Source organism: Gadus morhua, chromosome 8 (genome assembly GCF_902167405.1).
Source record: "Gadus morhua chromosome 8, gadMor3.0, whole genome shotgun sequence".
Lineage (NCBI taxonomy): Eukaryota > Metazoa > Chordata > Actinopteri > Gadiformes > Gadidae > Gadus > Gadus morhua.
The window spans coordinates 13,754,439-13,773,247 of NC_044055.1; the positions used below are offsets into that span (position 1 = coordinate 13,754,439).

An 18,809-nucleotide genomic window follows, 5' to 3' on the forward strand; every position below is an offset into this window, starting at 1 on the left:
TCATTATTTGTTGTGTTCTTTATCAGTAGTTTATAAATGTACATGAAATGGCAATTTATGAGGATTTTTTGGTAAATTTGGGTCCTGGGGAGACACCAACTTTCTCGTTGGGTCTATGTTCATTAATTCATTCAGTCTCTAATCATTGTGACCTCTTTTCCCATACTGTGCCAATCAGGGCCTATTATGTGTTCTAAATACAGGGTTTGAATCAAAGCAAGTTTGGTTTGGAACCATTTAAAACCACTTGCTGTAAATCCTGATCTACATTTGGTCTTTTGATCAAACATGTAAGCAATCGCAAATGTATGATTCGTTTATTGTTAACCTATCCTAAAGCGAAAACAGACACTCACAAAAAAACGTATTTGGGTTAATCACATTCAGCTTTATTAAACTCATGTGAAACTTTCCCTCTTATTTTTCTGTAGGTCTGCAAGTGTTACATTCCTTTTTTGAATGTGTATGTGTATGTGTGTTTTTATATGTGTGTGTGTGTGGGTGTCTGTAGACATACAGAAGTCTGTGTGTGTGTGTGTGTGTGTGTGTGTGTGTGTGTGTGTGTGTGTGTATGTCTGTGTGTACGTATGGGTGTGGGTGTGTGAACTACTTATGATCTCGTCCCTGGGTCACAGATACAAAAAGCACGTTTCAAGAAACAGTAAAATGGCGTTGTTCTGCTCTCTACTGTAGCACCTTTAATGTAAATATTGCCTTCATGGAGTGTGGGAGAGACGACTTCTCTACCACTATCAAAACTATTGGACACAAACCAAAAACAGTTAAAGCACCAAACAATTTAAAAACACCTCAACTCATTTCAAAAACGACTCTTTGGTCTGAGGCGTCAAACCATAGATTTAGAATGAACAGAACCTTCCTGTCAATCAACACTTTCAAGGCGTGTGTCTGTTGCCCGGGAAACCAGATGGAACATTCGGACCGGAAGCGGGGTCCCACTCAACTTCCATTGGATCAAAAAATACAAACAGAAAAGGTCGCCATGGAGATTCCCTGATTCCTGCAACGTTTGGATACCCCAAAACAACAACAACAACAACCACATCAACAACAACAACGGCACAGCTCCAGCTCAACGGCGCCGCCTCCCGCTCCCTGCACTCACACCGGAGAGTGGGTCCATCTTATGCTTTCTTCTAACATTCTAGTGATTCTAATTCTATGATTGGCGTGCGTGGTGATGGGCCCCTCCCCCGCGCCCCCCTCCCCCTCCTCCTCTTCCTCCCTCCCTAGCAGATCCAGCGGACGAAGCGCTCGAAGAAGGACGGCTTGTTCAGCAAGGTGTAGTCCTCGCCGCGGAAGATGGCGGCGGCGTCGCCCAGCGCCACCTTCCTCAGCACCTCGGTGTCGGCGTCGGAGCCCATGGCGATCACGGTGGGCACGCCCTCGGCGCGGCGCATGGCCGACACGCCCTCCTCCAGGTTCTCGCTGGACGTGACGCCGTCCGTGATGAAGACGAAGGACAGCTCGGCGTTGCGGCGCGCCAGGCGGCTGCCCTGTTGGGGGGACAGCGTTGCCGTGGTGACGTGTATGTCAGACAAGGAGCAGTGTCTGTGGCCGTTATACTGTACATGCATGTGTAGCTGTTTGTATTCCTGCACGTGTGTGACTGACAACGTTTGTCTGCCTATGTTTGTCCTTTGTTTGTGTGTGTGTCTTCCGCTGTGTGTGTGTGTGTGTGCGTGCGTGCGTACCTGTGACATCACCAGGTTGTTAACGGCGTGGATGATGGCGCTGCCCAGCGAGGACGAGGAGTCCAGGTAGGTCATGGCGGCCAGCGAGTCGGAGATGACGGTGAGGTTGTGCGTGAGCCCGAACTCCACCTTCTGCTCCGCCTGGCTGCCGTACTGCAGCAGCGCCACGCGGGCGTTCCTCTCGTCCGATTGGCCGTTGGCCAGCGTGAGGCGGCGCGCCACGTTCTCCACGAACTCCTTGGCGTGGCGGTGGTTCTCCTGGCCCATGCGCTCCGAGCCGTCCAGCAGGAAGACCAGGTCCACCGGCCGCTGTACACAGCTCGCCACCGCCGGCTCTGGAGGGGGGGGGGACAGACACACGGAGAGACGAGTCAAGGGATGGGACGGGTGGGTCAGACAGACAGATGGACAGTCAGACCGACAGATGGGCGGGTATACGGTCGGACAGACCGATAGACACGCAGAAGGTCAGACGACGGACAGACTTACGGTCAGACAGGAAGAAGGGCAGACGGACGTACATATGCTCATTCAGAACAGCAGATAGACCATCAGATAGACAGACATATGGACGGCCAGACAGGGCGGGCATTGAGCAGTTGTGTTTAATGTTAACAGTGTGAAATGTCATGGTGTGAGGGATCAAACGCACAGCTGGCAGGCACATGTTCAACCCCAGATGGGAACATTTGTTTTTATTGCGTGTCTGTATACGGCTTGAAGGGTTCAGTCTTTTTTTGGTATGGGGGTTAAACAAGGATAGAGACCAGCTCAGTGCTTTGATTCTAAACCCATCAGTCTCACACACTCAGATCATAGGGGGGGTTCATCGGAATAACAGCTGTTTCAATGCACTGAGATCTACTTTATTCTCGTAAAGAGTGAGACATTTGACTTTCATTCACATTTCCAAAAATCAATGTATTAGAAACATTAGCAAGCTGCAGTCACATAACTTTCACGACACAACGCCATACAGGATTACGCCGTTGTCATGGTTATAAACAAGAGATGGAGGTAATCCCCACTACAAAATCAGGCTCTGTGCATACATGCAAAATATCATATTTCAGGGTTATAAAACTCACAAAGCATTAACCGTCAGCTAGTCTTGGCCCATACACCCACGCACGCACGCACACATACACGCATAATTGACTTCCTCGCCAATTCCCAGGAACTCCCAAGGATAATGATGTTTATGCGTCAGCATTTTCCGTTAAACAAAAAAAACAGAAGGAATGAATATTGGCCGCACACTTTTGCCGCTTGTTTCACACACCGCGTAAAGTGAGTCACCTAAAAAAAAAATCAAGTCTAGAGATGGGCGTAACCATGGGAACGTGCAAAACGGCAGCAAAAACACACGATGCGGTTCACAGTTGGAATGAGTGTCACTACACCCAAACCTTCATGAATGGCTCCATGGACGCTAACCTCCTCATGATCTCATGATGAGGTAAACTGTTCCAGCACAACCCCAAACACTTCCCTCCACTTGGCGCGGAGAGAATGATATGTATCATATTATAACACTTATTTTAAACCACTGAAGGGAAAAAGGACTCTTTGTCTTCACAGAAACGTGTTTGATATATACTCCAGGGTAAACTTATGTCCACCCATCAACGAGACACTTACACACAATAAGAGCCTCACTCGGAGACCGCCATAAGCTCAGTAACAGCCAAAAAAGTGCTAACGTTTAAATACGACCTCTACGCTAGGAGCAGCGGCGGCAGCTAGCTAGCTTATTCTCTATGTCTCTCTATGAGGAAGCCAAGTGCGAGGTAGCGCGGGGTTAGCATGTCAATAACTAGCAGAGTCCCAAGGCGCGCGTCGGGTCTCCCAGGATGTCGCCGTAGACGTATTTGAAGGAGTCGATGAACAGCTCGGTCCACTGCTGCCGGTCCATCCCCGTGCTCATCTTGGCCCTCTGGGCGGTGTAGGCCATGGTTGCCACGCCAACCCCGTACTGATGCTCGCTCAGGCCGCTGAGCAGGTTGGCCACGCCCTCCAGAGAGGTGGGGACGGAGGCGGGGTTTCCTTCTTCAGACAGAGGCTTCCAAGGGGGAGGGGCTTGCCCCTCGGCCGTGCCCCCTCCTGAAACAAGTGGGCGGGAACAAAAGTGGGCGGAGACCCACGAGGCAGTGCGCAACATAACAGAGAGGGGGAAGAACGGCCGACAGGGGCGGGGCCAATGTGTCCCACTGGATGGGAGACCAATCGGATAAGGGGACTGGAAAAGAGGGTATACTCTCCGAATCAACCAGCAAAGTTGTTGAACCAAACCATGTCAAACATGTCATGTTGTCTGATTGATGATTCAAGCAAAGAAAACCGGTTGATTGTATTGCTTGGAGAGTAAAACCAGCACTGCCGTTTGCGTATGATTTGGGTTAAAGGTTCCCCCTGTTGAAGTTCATTAAGCTGTTCCGGATGCTTACCTGATTTGCATGGAAGATCTGGGCAGACGATGACGGGATCTAGAACCAAGACAGAGATATAGGATGAGAGGAGCACGCAAAGTTTCTGTCACACACACAACTTGAATACGAGCAGGTCTGTGTGCACACAGTGTGTGTGTGTATATAAGTGTTTATGTGTCAGCAGAGCATGCTATTGACCTTTATGTGTGTGTGTGTGTGTGTGTGTGTCTGTGTGTTTGTGTGTATTTACGTGTATACGTGTGTGTGTGTGTGTGTGTGTGCGTGTTTGTGGTTGTGTACCTTGGCAGAGGTACACATCAAAGTCTCATCATTTTTATGTGTATGCGCGTGTGTGTGTCTATGTGTTTGTGGGTATGAATGTATGCATGTTTGTATAGGTGTACAGGATACGTGTGTGTGTGTGTGTGTGTGTGTGTGTGTGTGTGTGTGTGTGTGTGTGTGTGTGTGTGTGTGTGTGTGTGTGTGTGTGTGTGTGTGTGTGTGTGTGTGTGTGTGTGTACCTGGGCACAGCACGGTTTCGATCTTGTCGATGAACTCCTCGGCCACCAGGTCAGCGAAGCGCCTCATGCCCAGCACGCGGCCGTCCTTGTTGCACGCGATGCTCTTCAGGCTCTCGCTCTCCTCCACCTTGTCGAACATGTCCCCGATGCCGATGGCGCTCACGTCCACCGTGGGGTCGCTGGGTCACGACACACACACACACACACACACACACACACACACACACACACACACACACACACACACACACACACACACACACACACACACACACACACACACACACACACACACACACACACACACACAGGGGAGGACCGCATGAGACCGCTTATCGGGCACGCAACGGCACCGTACACACGTTTATACACCCGTGCGCACTCACATGCACACACAGTCACAGTCACACAAACACACACGCACACACACACACACACACAAACACATACGGTATATGCTAAAAGGTTCTGGGTTTGATCCCCAATGTCTACAACATATCCTTTGACATCCTTGGTCAAATACTAACCCCTTATCCATTGGGAATTGGCTGACTGCTAAATGACCCAAAGTAAACAAAAATGATCTCACAAGCATTCAAATATACTTTCTAGTCATCAAGCAGACGGTTTTATTATTATTAGGATTAATATTATGAACCTCACACAAACACACAAACACACGTGTCACACACACACACACAGACAGACAGACAGACAGACACACACACCCTCTCACACACACACACTCACCCTCAGACAGACAGACAGACAGACAGACAGACAGACAGACAGACAGACAGACAGACAGACAGACAGACAGACAGACAGACAGACAGACAGACAGACAGACAGACACAGACACAGACACACACACACACACACACACACACACACACACACACACACACACACACACACACACACACACACACACGGACGAGCCGCTACCTGCAGAGGTAGGTGAGCAGGGAGTCGTCGTCGCGGGGGTCGAAGCGCCCGTCGGTGATCACCACCACGGTGACGTTGGCCTCGGCACGCCGGCTGTCCCGGATCAGGTGGTCGTAGGCGTACTTCAGCGCCGAGGGCGTCCAGGTGCCCCCCGCGATCCACTCCAGACTCTTCATCGCATCCTGGGGGGGACGGGGGGACGGACGATGTCATCAAGTAGATGTTATGTACGTTAGAGTACAGGAAGTATGTTTAAAGTACTACGTCTAAATGATCAATTATATATGATATATATAAAGTTGAATCTTTATTAAAATTAAAATTTTCTCTGAAATGGGAAAGACACAAATATATAATACATATTCAATTATGCAATGTTTAACATTGAAAAAGTAATCAAAACACCAAGTGTGTTAGTGTGTGTGTGTAGGTTGATGCCTGCATGTCTGTGTGCATGTGTAAGTAGGTGTGTTGGTGTGTGTTTATGGGTGAGTGCAAGTGTGCCTTTGTGCCTGTGTGTGTGTTTGTGTGTGTGTGCCTGTCTCTGTGTTTGTGTGTGTGTGTGTGTGTAGAACCTTGAAAGCGGACAGGGAGTCGATCTTTGGGTCGTTGAGACGGATGGCCTGGAAGGTTCCGCTGTGACTGTACTGGACCACACCCACCCTGGTGCCTGGGACACACAAACACACACACACTGGTTACACACTCTTGTTATTCCATTAGATGAATCAATCAATCAATCAACCAATCAACCTTCTCTAAAGGTCTGACGAGAGGAGTTCTGCTGTGTAGACAAGATCACGTAGTTGCTGCCATAACGACATCACAACTAGGAATCGTCATAAATATGACGTTGATTCGCCTCTTAAGGTCAGCCCTAGTCAAACACTGACACTGGCTGCAAACTGTGTTACAAATACAACACATTCCTACACAACCCTTAGAGGGGGAGCTGATTATAAAGTCATAGCAAAACATGGTGAGAGGGGTTTTATGACGCAAGTGAGAGGGCTGTGAAGATGGAGCTGAAGATGACTACGATGAAGAAGATCATATGGAATGATGAAGATGGAGATTAACATTTGGTATGGTGTCATATCCTAAGGGGTGAGGGTGAGGATGAGTGTTGTAGGGTATGATGAAGACGAGGACGGTATGGATCATTGAAGAGGCAGCAGAAGATGTAACTGAAGCTGAAGATGAAAGTGTGATGGTATGATAGGGTAAGGGATGAGGGGGAGGCTGATGAAGAGGATGGTAGGGTTAGATGACTAGGGTGATGGTATGGTACTATGAAGGGGGAAATGAAGATAAGGATGATGATGAAAAATGAAGTCCAAGAGGAAGTTGAGAATGATGATGAAGATGAAGATGAAAGCATTAAGGATTGAGGGGGGTGCCCACCGGTGGCTGAGTTGGGGTCTTTGGACATGGAGCCCAATCTGTTGATGGTGTTGATCACAAAGTTCTTCTCCAGCGTGAAGTTTGTCAGACCCACCGACTCGGAACTGTCAATCACAAACACAATATCCAGGGCGCCACAACGCTTCTCACAGTCTGTAACACACACACACACACACACACACACAGTTATTAGTTATTGTATTGATAGCAACAGTATTGGTTTAACAGTATCAATAAAGGCATTTGCATTACTGTTACTATTAGTCAATGCATTGATGAACCCACCACAGCAGCCGCACGTCTCTCTGATGTAGTTCATGACATCACACTCCTACAACCAGACGGGAGACAACATGGCGTCAAATTCAACATGGTTGAAGTGGTTTCCTACACGGCTGACTATGGCTCAACAGGCCCTATTCATCCAGCGGCCATCTTGGATCAAAATGCTAGCCAGGTGGGATGAACTGAAGGCCGAACTCGGCCTTCAGTTCATCCCACCTGGCTAGCATTTTGATCCAAGATGGCTGCTGGATAAAGAAGGCCCACAGACTAAGGGTTGGTGAAAAGGATGCTGAGGTTCCTCACCGTCAGACCAGGATCTCCCTCGGGGCCGGGGTCCCCCTGTTTGAAGAGGAAGACAGAATGTGATGTCATATCCTGTGACGCTGTTGAGAAGCCTACTGTAAATAAATACACGGCTGGAGTGTGTGTGGTGTAAATGTATTCATTCGTTCATTCATCCGTGCAGTGTCCACAGGGTTAGTGTTCTTTGTGTGTGCGTGTCTGACGGCGGGTGTGACAGACTCACATCCCTTCCGAGCTCTCCTCTTGTGCCCCTGCGGCCGGGCTCCCCTCCGGGTCCGGGCTCTCCCTGTTCACATCACAGCGGTCAGACCCCCAGCACGTGGTCTCCCTCCCCCCCGCTGGGGCACTGGCCCACAGAAGGTGGCGCTCATTTCGTTCTTTCTTTTGTACTTTTATGTTTTGCATGAATCAAGATGGTCGAATCATAGATAAAAAATAAAATCGATACATTAATGAGGACTTTTATTTTCTTAACCAGGGAAATGTCCAGGTAACTCACCAGCTCTCCTGGGGTACCCTTCCCCCCGGCCTCTCCCTTGTGGCCGCAGTCCCCTCTGCTGCCTCTGGGTCCGTTGTTGCCCTTTACTCCTCTGTCTCCCTACGGACGATGGAGCAAGAGTCCCCACAAGTCAAAACAGAGTTCTGTCTCAGCACAAGAAAGTCCTTGCAAGGCAGGAAAGTGGGATGACGTGCGTGTGTGAGTGTGCGTGTGCGTGTGTGTGTGGGGGGGTGTGTGTGTGTGGGGGGGGTATGTGTGTGTGTTGGTGTGTGTGTGTGTGTGTGCTTGTTTGTGTGTGTGAGTGTGTGTGTGAGTGTGTGGGCGTGTGTGTGTGGGTGTGTGGGTGTGTGGGGTTTACCGATGGTCCCCTTGGTCCCGGGTAGCTGAAGCCTGGTCTTCCTCCATCACCCTGAAGTAGAAAGAGACATTTTAAAACTTGGGCAGGCAATGCATTTATGAATCATTTTTTTCTTTGTATCCGACCGATCCAAAATATAAATCCAAAGCTCTGGCAAAAATGTGAAAACAATCTGGTATCTGTGGCTCTCGCATGCCTGCAAAAATCGTGATGATGGCTTACCAACCCGTCTACCTACCTACCTATCTGTCTGCCTATCTACCTGTCTACCCTACCTACCTACCTACCTGTCTGCCTATCTACCTGTCTACCTACCTACCTACCTGTCAACCTACCTACCTGTCTACCTACCAGTCGGTCTACCTGTCTACCTAGCTACGTACATGTCTACCTACCTACCTACCTGTCAACCTACCTACCTGTCTACCTACCAATCCATCTACCTGTCTACCTACCTACCTACCTGTCTACCTACCAATCCGTCTACCTGTCTACCTAGCTTCGTACCTGTCCACCTACCTACCTGTCTACCTACCAATCCGTCTACCTATCTACCCGTCTACCCAAGCTACCTGTCTACCTAGCTACGTACCTGTCTACCTACCTACCAGTCTACTTACCTGTCTTCCCTCTCTGCCAGACACATTGTCTTCCACAAGACCAGGCAGACCTACTGCTAAAGCTAGCTTACTCTGGCTGGTTTCTCCCCATGACCTAGCATAGTTTTAAGTACGTGAACACACACACACACACATACACATACACACAGGTAAAGACCCACACGCACACCCACACCCGTACCTTGGGCCCCTGTAGTCCAGGCTCGCCTCTGGAGCCGGCATCACCGGGGTCTCCACGCGTACCCTGGAAGGAGTCGGGACAAACAACCCCACCGTTACCGCGGGAACGCACAACGGCTAAACAGCCGTGGGTCACTTATTTCCGACGTAAGAGATGATGGGCACACAAGGGCTGTCCCAAGGTGACCTTTGACCTACGTTTCTCCCGGGCTCTCCTGATGCTCCTGCCGGTCCTCTGGGTCCTGGGAGGCCGTTGTCACCCTGAAAAGAAACCGAAACGCTGAGCGACGCAGACTCGTGTGTGTGTGTGTGTGTGCGTGAGAGTGTGTGTTTCCATGTGTGTTTGACTTCATGGCGGCAGAAGTGTGCCCCTCACCTTTGAGCCCTTGGACCCCTGCTCACCAGGAAGTCCCCTCAAGCCCTCGGGCCCCATCTCACCCTGAAACACAGGAACAACTCACGGGTTACTTTGGTCTGGTCAGCAGGTCCCAATGCCAAGCTCCGCCGCCCCCTAGTGGAGAAGCACCGCGCTGCAATGGGGATGTGCACAAGAGACTCAAAACCATCCAGAGATGTGATGGGACGCGGGTGCGGTTCGCAAAGTGTTTGGGACGTCACCTTGTCTCCGCTCCCTCCGTCCGTTCCCATGCCACCCTTGGGTCCAAAGTCTCCCCTCCTGCCCTAGAAACACAACGACACACACACTGAACATAAGAAACTCGCAGAGGGACAACACAAGAATGCTGTGTGGGGATAGGCTGAGACACATCGGTCGGTGCATCGTGTGACCTTACCAATTCTCCCTTGGCCCCTGGAGATCCTATTGTTCCCTGGAAGGCAATGACACACACACACACACACGCAGGTGAGTGAGCGGACAGGTCACTGGTACAAGTGCGGGTCTATGGGTGTATATGTGTGCGTGTGTGTGTGTCCGGGGGGAAGATTGACGACTTACTGAGGTCCCTTTCTGTCCAGGGATACCAGGCGAGCCAGGACTTCCTCTATCTCCCTGTAAAAGTAACACCAAAGTTTAACCCTTGAACCTTGACCTAGTCTCCTATTCACTCATTTATTCCTGAGAGAGATGGCTCTTTAATGGACAAACAGTTGTCGTCCATTTTTGGATGGAACTTCCTTTACAGGCACCATCCTTTCCGATTGGTCAGGAACATGGCTGCGAGGGCGGGGCTTGTGAGCTTACCTTTGGTCCCCCGTCTCCAGCAGGCCCAGGTGGGCCGAATCTCCCAGGGCGACCACCATCTCCCTGGCAACGGCACACGCATGCACACACACACACACACACACAAACACACGCACACACACACACCCACACAGTTAAGTTCTGATATTCTCAACTGCGTTGTTTTAAACTAGTTTGACCTTTGAACCCTGGTGGTGGTACCTTCTCGCCATCGGTTCCGCCGAGACCAGCCGTACCCACGTCTCCGGGGTGACCATCGGGACCCTACGGAACACACACGCGCACCCCCCCACACACACACACATCAGTCAATGGATTCTATGGCACCCCCACTGGATGTATAGCCAGTGTCAGTTGGCCGGGTGGGTCGTCAGGTCTTACCACGTCGCCTGGATCTCCTTTGCAGCCCGGGGCCCCGATGCGTCCGATCTTACCCTGCAAGGCGGGGGAAACAAGGGCCGACATGTTAGAGGGAAAGCCCTTCTGGAGCCCGGTTAATACTGTACGGTAGAAGAATAGAACACAATAGAGGACCTGGAGGGTGACTAGAGAATGCAGACCTGAACACAATCTTACATACCAACCAATCCATTTGAACGGTTGGTATCACGGATGGCTGCGTCACGTGAGATAACTACTTCAAACGTGTCTAACCGTTATGCTAAAGTTTTCTAATAAAATCACACTTATGAGAACAGAATAGAAACCCCATCCAGCTGGAAGTTTTTGACATTTTTAATAAATCATTACTATGATTATTGTAATAATTAACACTTTACATATTTGATTTTTTTTTTTTTTATCAAGCACCGGAGAAGACGACCCATCCACAGCTTGAAGTCAAGAGAGAGATGGTTCGTGTTAGTGTTTTCTCCGGCTGCGGAAAAAAAATGAAAAGTTACACTCCAGAAACCTTCCATAGACTGCCATTGCGGTACAATGACCGATCTCTTGTTGACCAGTGGCTTATTGTTCTGAATATGGACATTGAGACGCCAATCAAGACGCTAATGCAGAAGGATCACCGTGTCTGCAGTGCTCATCAAGGACAACTTCATCATTCCCATAAGAGCTGCTGACCCAAAGAACCCAAAAGGAGTTTAATTGAAGAGGAATGCAATCCCTCGAGTGCGGCAAGTTTACCTCAAGTCTATCCGTAGCCACTTGCCGCACTCGAGGGATTGCATTCCTCTTCAATGAAACTCCTTTTGGGTTCTTTGGGTTAGCAGATCTTTTGGGAAGGATCAAGTCGTCCTTATCAAAATGAGCAATGCAGACACGGTGATCCTTATGCATTAGCGTCTTGATTGGCGTCTCAATGTCCATATTTAGAACAATAAGCCACTGGTCTACCAGAGATCGGTCATTGTACCGCAATGGCAATCTATGGAAAGTTTCTGGAGTGTAACTTTTGTGTAACTTTCTTTTTTCCGCAGCCGGGGAAAACACCAACACGAACCATCACTCTCTTCACTTCAAGCTGTGGATGGGTCGTCTTCTCCGGTGCTTGAGCTGTCCTTCACTCTATGCGTCAATCACGTGTGCAGTGCGTCTTCCGTCAACAACGTGCCATGCTTGATTGTAGCGAACAATTATTTTGTAACTGTAAATTATGCAATTACTTTAATTTACGTGTCAACACTTGCTATATATTATTTATAAATATATATTATACAAATTTTAAATTCCAAAACTTTCCTCCTTGAACTGAACTCCGGCGCATTCGGCAATCGACTTGGACTTCCTGTATACACGGACCTACCGGTAATGCTTGTTAAACTGTCTTTTTAAATAAACTCCGGGTTTGCAAACTAAGGCCCCGTCCACACGAAGCCGATTTCATGGCGAAACCGCAAAGGTCTTGTACGGTTCGGCCTTCCGTCCACACGAAGCCGGCGAATCCGCTGACCGAAACCGCAAACTTCTGAAACCACCCTCGGAGGTGGTTTCAAATCTACCCGGTTTCGTTTTGGATTCGTGTGGACGCCTGAAACCGACTGAAACCGCAAACCATGACGTCATCGCCCCCCCCCCTTCGATCCTCTAGCCAATGACTGTTAAGCCCGCGGAGTCCCACCCTTTATGCGCATGCTCGCCTCTTTTCTTATTTATTTTCCTTCTGGGTTTCTGTAGCAGAAGCAGCGCCCCTTATGGGCCTGGCTTGTGTACTACAGCGTTTCTACAGGTCTACCCGGTTTCGCTTGGCTTCGTCTTTACGGAGATACTTCGAAACCGGATAGATCGAAACCGTAACTGTTTCGCCCGTTTCGGCTTCGTGTGGACGGGGCCTAAGTTGTTTGTGCTTCGTTTTATGTGTAGGGACCCTAGTCATGCTACTACAGAGGTTTGGTGCTATTTATTGGTTAAAAAATGCGGATTTGGAAGCGAAACACTATGCCCCAAGTCAACAACATGGACGCCAAACATTGCGCCCGGCAAACTATAATACTCGATTTTCAATGAAAAAGGTATCTGGAAGGCTTATTTGATGGGTTTTAATGCCAAAACAAAGATCCTGGGTTCAATTTGCGCCGCAATTACACTTTAAGTGGTTTGGTTTGCAAATTCCCAGAATCTTTCAGTTTTAAAGAAACAGGCCAAATGGGTCTCAAAGAGACAGGCCTTAAAAGGTCTCAAAGACACAGGCCTCAATAGGTCTCAAAGACACAGGCCTTAAAAGGTCTCAAAGACACGGGCCTTAAAAGGTCTCAAAGACACGGGCCTTAAAAGGTCTTAAAGACACGGGCCTTAAAAGGTCTCAAAGACACGGGCCTTAAAAGGTCTCAAAGACACGGGCCTTAATAGGTCTCAAAGACACGGGCCTTAATAGGCCTTAAAGACACAGGCCTTAATAGGTCTCAAAGACACAGGCCTTAAAAGGTCTTAAAGACACAGGCCTTAATCTTCATGGTCTTAAAGAGACTGATCCTGTAGTTTTGGGGGCTCATCCGTCCTCACCTTCTGTCCGTCTGTCCCGTTGCGTCCTGGGAGACCGGCGACACCCTAGAAAATAAGGTCAAACAAGGTCAGGGGTCAACGAGGTCAGTGAGGTCGGAGCCAATCAATCAGTGCAGAGAAGGATTGATCAGACTGATAACGGATAGTTGGAGTATTCGATGAGGAGAAGGAAAAGCAGTAATGTCCGGAACCCACCTTCTTTCCTTCGGTTCCAATCTCTCCCTGTGAGGGAGAAAATACAGCTGGGTTATTGATTGTTGATCACAAAACAGGGTTCAAAACACAGACGGAATGTACCTCAGTCAATAAGAGTATGAGCTCTACTCCCACTCACCTTGTCTCCTAAGAGGCCGACTTCTCCCTGCAGAGAGAAGGGACAGAGAGAGAAAGAGAGGGAGAGGTTAGAACAGCCGGCCAAGTCAGCCAATCAGAAGGCAGAGATGGGAAGATTGGCGGGGTTCCATACTCACTTTGATACCAGGCTGACCAATGGGACCTTCGATACCAGGGTCTCCGGGACGACCAAAGCTCCCTTTAAGACCTGGGTCTCCGTTGTCCCCCTTGGCTCCCTACAGGTGACAGGTCAAACACAGGAGATTAGTGATAGTGTATTATATTGGCATGTGTGTTTGTGTGTGTGTATGTGTGTGTACGTGTGTGTGTGTTACACTCACTTTCTGACCCCTGTGTCCCTTCGGACCAGAAGGGCCCGGGGTCTCTAGACAGGACACCTTGTAACACTAGTTGAACACGAGGGAGGAAGAAACAACAACATTAGCGATTCCTCACGGCTTCACTTGATTATTTGGACTGAAGTCTGCTGTGTGCGCGCCCTCACTCACATCCACGTACGCCAGGTGAACCTGCAGACAGACAAACGACAAACAAGTGGTGCGTTAACACGGAATATCCACAGCACTAGGGCACTAGGGATGTATTGCACATTAGAAAAAGGATTAATAAATAAATAACTGATTACAAAACAAAAAATGAGTACAAAATTACAAAAGAAAACATTATTAAAAAAGAAAAATACTTTATATAAATGATCGATTTTTTTTTATGATGACTGCTTTGTGTATTCTTTGTAGTTTATTAGTTCGTTATTCTATATTCTATAAATATATTGCCTTGTCGTATGGATTCCCATGCACTGAACGACCATTAATCTACACATTGGAGCCTAAAACACATTTTTAGGGAGTGTGTATAACAGGAGTGATTCTATGTGTTTATGTTCTGTGTTCTATGTTCTACATTCTACATTCTACGTCCTTCATTCTATATTCTATGTCCTACGTCTCCCGCCTCGAGTTCTACGCTCGGCTCTGCTACGTCTCTGCGCCCGGCGCGGGTCAGGCGGGTGGCGGCGGTTACCATGGTGTCGACGATGCGGTTGATGGTGTCATCGTGGATGACGGGTCGGCCCTGGCTCAGGTCCACCGCCATGAAGTCGCGGCGGTACACGGAGGCCGGCGAGTTGGCGATCTCCTTCAGGCCCGTCTCGTCCACGTTCTTGGACGCCGCCACCACGAACATGCGGATGCCTTCGTCGCGCGCCCGCTCGGCCGTCACCTTGATGCCGCCGCAGGGGTTGCCGGTCACGTGGCCGTCGGTGATGACCACGGCGAAGCGCAGGGCGCGCGGGTCGGAGGGCCTGCTCACCCGCGCGCCCATCTCCTCCGTCATTTTGCGGAGGGCGCAGTCGATGTAGGTGCCCTTGCCCAAGTAGACGATATTCTTCACCCACTGCGGATAAACGGAGCAGAACCGCGTCACACACAGTCACACATGCAGCCCAGCCCGGGTCACATGGGCCAATTGGAGACGGGACAGACCATGATATGATATGCCATCAGCTGATTTATCGTTTTTATCCGTGTGGCTATTTGTTGTATACGTTTGTGTGTGTGTGTGCATGCATTTGTTTGCATGTGTTTGTATGTGTGTGCGTGTGTATGTGTGTGTGTGTGTTTGTGCATGTGTGCATGCCTGATTGTGTCTGTGTGTGTCCGTGTGTGTGTGTGTCTATGTGTGTGTGAGTGTGTGTGTGTGCATTCGTGCGTGCGTGCGTGTGTGTGTGCTTTACCTTCATGAAGGCATCCTTTGGTCCAATGGAGCTGGTCACCTGTGTCTGGGAGAAGTGAAGCCCACCTACGTTCCACCGCATCTTGACCAACCCCTTGTACTCAACATCCTCCAAACGATTTGCTAACCTCTGTGTGAATTCCTGTAACACACACACACACACACACACACACACACACGCACACTCTATGGATCATATCAAACACACATTCTATGGAACGTTTCAAACACACATTTTATGGAACGTTTCAAGCACACATTCTATGGAACGTTTCAAACACACATTCTATGGAACGTTTAAACACACATTCTATGGAACGTTTAAACACACATTCTATGGAACGTATCGAACACACATTCATGGAATCTTTCAAGCTCCTACGTATCACGTGTTAAAGTGTGAAAGTGTCAAATGAGGACCAGGAACCTTGATGCTTTGCACAAGGGCTCCAGGGGGGGATTCCTGGAGGGCGATGGTCTCCGAGGTGTCGATGGTGAAGTACACGTCTATGGGACATTCATGTTTCGCTGGAAAATGACATTCAAAAATACAATCAAACATACAGTAACAAATATCTAAAAAACACAACGATAAATACATTAAAAAAATTATTTAAAAATACATTCACAACCATCTGCCCATAGGTCAAAATAAACATGAGAGCCAAGATGAACAGCAGGAGCTTAAATATCGTTATTCAAACAATGAGTAATAAGGAGCTGAACTATTTATTTTGCTTACTCTTGTTCCCTTTAGAAAGATAACATAAAAACGGGCCAAATGTGCAGCGTGTGGTTATACTATCCAGATGTGTACGTTTTATTGTAACATCTTGTGCACACACAACACATTCCTAGGAACTTGTGATGACATGACACTTCACGTCAAGTCACAGTCACTTTAACAAGATGCTTTTTTATATTAGCAGAAGATATATTAGCAGATATCAATTTGATTAGTTGACGAGCAGCAGTGAGGTCACTCACTGCTGCACTCTTGGGCATTAGTCACAGCGCCGATCAGGAAGCAGCAAAGCGCCACCCACTGGAAACCCATGATCGTCGCCATCTCCCGTCTGAAAAACATCACACACACACACACACACACACACACACACACACACACACACACACACACACACACACACACACACACACACACACACACACACACACCCAGACACACACACACAGTAACACGCACACACACATGCACCCAGGCAAACACAAGCATGTTTCATTTGGATTCTTTCCAAATCAAAAAAAGGTCTCCCTGGATTATTTCAACATTGAACCGTAAATGCCCGTAAAAAAGTGTAAAAAAAAGAGTTTAAAACCAAGGTGAAGAAAGTAGTTTTGTTAGCTAAGTTATCAAATGTAAGCAGCTTTGTGAAAAACGGCAGACAACAGAAACATTTCATCTTCTCATTTTTCAAATGTCATGGAAAATGTAAATAATGGTTCTTTGAGCGGCCATCTTAGATCAACTCCTCTTATTGAATTATATTTGCCACAGACTGTATTGATGGATATCAAACATGGCTGCTCAGGAGGAATGCTAATGCCATGCTGTCTAAATGTTAGCTAACTTTAAATGTGTCTAATGAAAACCAAAAGCGGACCATATGGTCAAGTAGTAACGAACGTACTAAAGCCAACCCAGGTACGGCCTAATTGAAGAACAGTTGGTATCGACTTTAAAATTTCATAAAAATAAAATATGGGCAGTAAAAATCCTATAACTTTTCTCCAGTAACTCAATGTATTAAAGGGCCCATTAGTAACACCAGGTGTGAGTGTGATTAGCCATTTCAAAGTGGGAGTTTCCACCTGGATGTACGCCATCATACATCTAGGCGCACACTCCCACTTGTGATGTCACTAAGGCACAAGAAAAATACACATTTTGTAATGGCTTACACTCACACTGACACCTGGTGGAATAATAGGGCCCTTTAATTAAGATTAAGACAAATTGATAACAAATTGATAACGGCAGTTGACGACTTGCTGCAGTGCTTAGCGTCACTAGTGACATCAGAAGCTTGTCTGCTACCATGGTAACTCCTGATATACGTAAATCACACCACTTTCTCTGCAGCAGTATAATTTCCTTTAGGCGTGCCGTCAGTACACTGCACTATGAACCCATAATTCATAAAAAGGACTTAACATCTCATGTTGGTGGTTTTATTTACTCGCCATATACGGCCATAGCATTAGTAGTGCTTCCACAAAATATATAACAAGATCAATATTAAGGTAATAGATTTCATTGGACAATCTAATCGGTTGGTAAAATGACACCCCTAGTTTATATGTGACCAACAGTTCAGGGATAATATCAGGACACAAGCTATAGCCAAACTGCTATTTAATACAAGAGAAAGTCTGATCTGTAACTTTTGTCTCCTTAACTTCAAGGCACATGTCTAATTGTAATATATAATCAGACATTTTTAAATCAGAATCAAATCAGACTGGTATATTCAAGTTGTATATTAGCTGCTTAACATGTTACAATGTCTAGGCCTATAAAAAAGTGTTTCTAATTACCTATCGAAGATTCTGGATTTCAAAATCAAATCCATATTGTGTTTATCTGTGTGAAACATATCTAAAGTAGCCAGCTTTCAAAGCAGCGATTATGATGGCTAACTGCTTATTAAAATATTGGCCTACATGGCCTACTGCTGTGCCGTCCCAGGGCGGCTCCCTCTAGCGGACATCAAGGAGTAAAACAAGGCCAGGGCTGCAGAGATGCGTCTTCCACCTCTGCAACCCGCTTTAATTTGTCAAAAGTTTAAAGGAAAACGGCCTCACTGATCTATCTCTTAACAGATAAATAGCCGTAAACAACCCAGATTTCACTTGGCCTATATATCATGCATATGCTTATTTCTAGAACAAGGACCAGTTTAATACGTGACTTTCGAATCCAATATTATTTATATTAACCGTGTATTCTTCGTTAATTTCGGGAACAGTACGCTCGCGCTCGGGAAAAAGCGACCATGGCATATAACGAGCCGCACTGTTACGCGTAAAAGTACTACTCACCCGAACTCTCTCGAACAACTTCCGAACTCTCCAAATAACTTGCTGAATCCCAATGGTATCACTTCCTCATCTCACTGGGAAGAGACAGGTTAATAACAGAAGGGGGGAGAAGACGAGAAACTGGGAATAAAGTCCTGGATGCGCTCGTGCTTTCCGCAGAAGAGCCACTCTCTCGCCCTCTGGTCCAGAACAACTCCGCCAGATGCCCTGGTCCCTCCTCCCGCGCGCGCAAACTAG

At 47.8% G+C, this 18,809-nt stretch overlaps 1 protein-coding gene across 2 annotated transcripts; it reads right to left on the reverse strand.

Moving 5' to 3' along the window:
* Positions 1 to 365: 365 nt before the first annotated feature.
* col6a2 (collagen, type VI, alpha 2) lies at positions 366 to 18,809 on the reverse strand. 2 transcript variants are annotated; one of them, XM_030362862.1, is made up of 32 exons: positions 18,573 to 18,808; positions 16,500 to 16,588; positions 15,940 to 16,040; positions 15,514 to 15,654; positions 14,802 to 15,173; positions 14,267 to 14,287; positions 14,099 to 14,164; positions 13,895 to 13,993; positions 13,759 to 13,785; positions 13,620 to 13,646; positions 13,425 to 13,469; positions 10,848 to 10,901; positions 10,668 to 10,730; positions 10,467 to 10,529; positions 10,221 to 10,274; positions 10,057 to 10,092; positions 9,881 to 9,943; positions 9,639 to 9,701; positions 9,461 to 9,523; positions 9,264 to 9,326; positions 8,463 to 8,513; positions 8,105 to 8,203; positions 7,829 to 7,891; positions 7,606 to 7,641; positions 7,303 to 7,348; positions 7,018 to 7,170; positions 6,189 to 6,283; positions 5,614 to 5,795; positions 4,666 to 4,844; positions 4,163 to 4,201; positions 1,716 to 2,050; positions 366 to 1,517 (listed from the first exon to the last, which is right to left on the reverse strand). In XM_030362862.1, the coding sequence occupies exons 2-32, from the start codon at positions 16,579 to 16,581 to the stop codon at positions 1,251 to 1,253; spliced, it is 3,048 nt and encodes a 1,015-aa protein (XP_030218722.1). In that variant the 5' UTR covers positions 16,582 to 16,588; positions 18,573 to 18,808; the 3' UTR covers positions 366 to 1,250. The 2 variants fall into 2 exon arrangements, with proteins under 2 accessions (XP_030218722.1, XP_030218723.1); XM_030362863.1 differs by lacking the exons at positions 366 to 1,517; positions 1,716 to 2,050 and adding an exon at positions 2,303 to 3,818 and having other exon boundaries at positions 18,573 to 18,809.

Excerpts from the sequence above, each read along its gene's own strand:
- col6a2 (XM_030362862.1), bottom strand. The coding sequence starts at position 16,581 with ATGGCGACGATCATGGGTTTCCAGTGGGTGGCGCTTTGCTGCTTCCTG. Across the intron at positions 10,902-13,424 it reads ACGGGACAGACGGACAGAAG|GGTAAGATCGGACGCATCGG; the intron begins GTGAGGACGGAT and ends CCCGCCTTGCAG. Across the intron at positions 10,275-10,466 it reads CTGGAGACGGGGGACCAAAG|GGAGATAGAGGAAGTCCTGG; the intron begins GTAAGCTCACAA and ends TTACTTTTACAG.